The sequence below is a fragment of the Orycteropus afer genome, unplaced genomic scaffold, assembly GCF_000298275.1.
Source record: "Orycteropus afer afer isolate SDZICR_OR568_19922 unplaced genomic scaffold, OryAfe1.0 scaffold00322, whole genome shotgun sequence".
Classification (NCBI taxonomy): Eukaryota; Metazoa; Chordata; class Mammalia; order Tubulidentata; family Orycteropodidae; genus Orycteropus; species Orycteropus afer.
In genome coordinates, this window is record NW_006921909.1 from 913156 (window position 1) to 914738 (window position 1583).

A 1583-nucleotide genomic window follows, 5' to 3' on the forward strand; every position below is an offset into this window, starting at 1 on the left:
TTCACTGTACATAAATTATATTTCAATAAAATGCATTTAAAAAAAAAAGATTTACTATCTTGGAAACCCAAAGGGCATCATTATACAAATACATCATTATTAAACAAATGCCTTCTTAAAAACAGATACGAATCTTTGTTTCTTGGAAAATAGGGCCCCCAAAAGACCACTGCTTATGATGGTATGAAAATAAAAGTGAAGAATTTAAAATGATAATTTTGGGAGACAACAGAGAATTGCCAAAATTGTCAAGACTATAGAGATGTAAACCACTGACATTCGTATATTTCAACTAAAAGCTAACATATCAGATTCTGCAGTGGCTTGTAGCCATTGAAAAATCCCACATTGTTTTGTTTCTTAACTCTGCAATGCCAAGGGTTAGTTGCACATATAAACATGTGCATGCTCGTACTCTCACACTCTTCTTTTCTTAAATGTATTTGCAAATATACCTCCTTGCTAAAGTCACATAATGTATCTTCCAGTGATATCAAGGTTCCATTGTGCTAATTTAGTGTTTTGAGAAATATGAAATTAATTTCTCTAATACTGAGTCATGATACACTCTAAATTCAAAAGACTTTGAACTGTTGTATTAACAAATTTCAAGACACTGATATGAAAATACAACACTTATTTTTTTTTTTTTACTCTATGTAAACATGTCGATATAAGAACCTATTTCATTCATGGCTCCAGTGAAAACCATATTCTGCTTTTACCGGCTTCTTCTTGAAAATTCTCTGTTGAGATCATCTCCAAGGCGAACTTGTTCACTGCTGAGGTCTCGAAGGGACTGATGCAGAACATGAAGCTGATAAAGGCAAAACAGAGTTATCCGTTTAGGATTTTGTTGAATTTATCCATGAAGATTCACTGAAGGTAAGAATAATTTCTTGTTCTTTGCAATATGCCCAAATTCTATACTGGCTATTACTTCAAAAATAAAATAAAACATAAAACATACAATAAAATAAAACATCTATTCTGAAAGAGGTATTTTTTTCAGAAGAAAAGCAATTTTTTAAAAGTTATACATTACATTAACTAATAGATGTTCTATAGTACATCAGTTCCACTCCCAGATAAGATGGTTGCAAGCTCTTTCTGTAAAGGACCATACTGTAAATATTTCAGGCTCATTGGCTATATGGTCTCTGTTGCAGCTACTCAACTCTACTGGTATAGCACAAAAGCAGCCTTAAAAATTATCAAGGCTGGTGGAACCACTGAGACTATGGCCCCAAGCTGCCCTTCAGGTCTGGAATTGAATCCATACCTGTGATTTCCAGCCAAACAAAGTATAGGTATGTGAGTTAAACATTTACCTCAAGTAGACACAGCCCTGGAGAGAACAATCATGGGAGAAGTAAGGGCTGCTAAGGCACAGGGAGACAGCTCAGGTGACAGGAGAGTATGGAGGGATGGACACTGGGAAGAGGTAACTATGGGGAGGAAGTGGGAGGGGAGCTATTGCATTGTGGTAAACTATGGTCAATGACATGAGACAAAGTATATGTGAACTGCTGTATGGAAAGTGAATTTGCTTTGTAAATCTTCACCCAAATCAAAATAAAATA

At 35.0% G+C, this 1583-nt stretch overlaps 1 protein-coding gene across 1 annotated transcript in view; it reads right to left on the reverse strand.

The window, feature by feature from the left end:
• Positions 1–1583, reverse strand: part of CEP128 (centrosomal protein 128) — a 641642-nt gene that overhangs the window by 598001 nt on the left and 42058 nt on the right. Inside the window, exon 5 of the mRNA XM_042782443.1 lies at positions 726–817. Within this exon, the coding sequence (XP_042638377.1) occupies positions 726–817 (92 nt within the window). The remainder of the gene's footprint in view (positions 1–725; positions 818–1583) is intronic.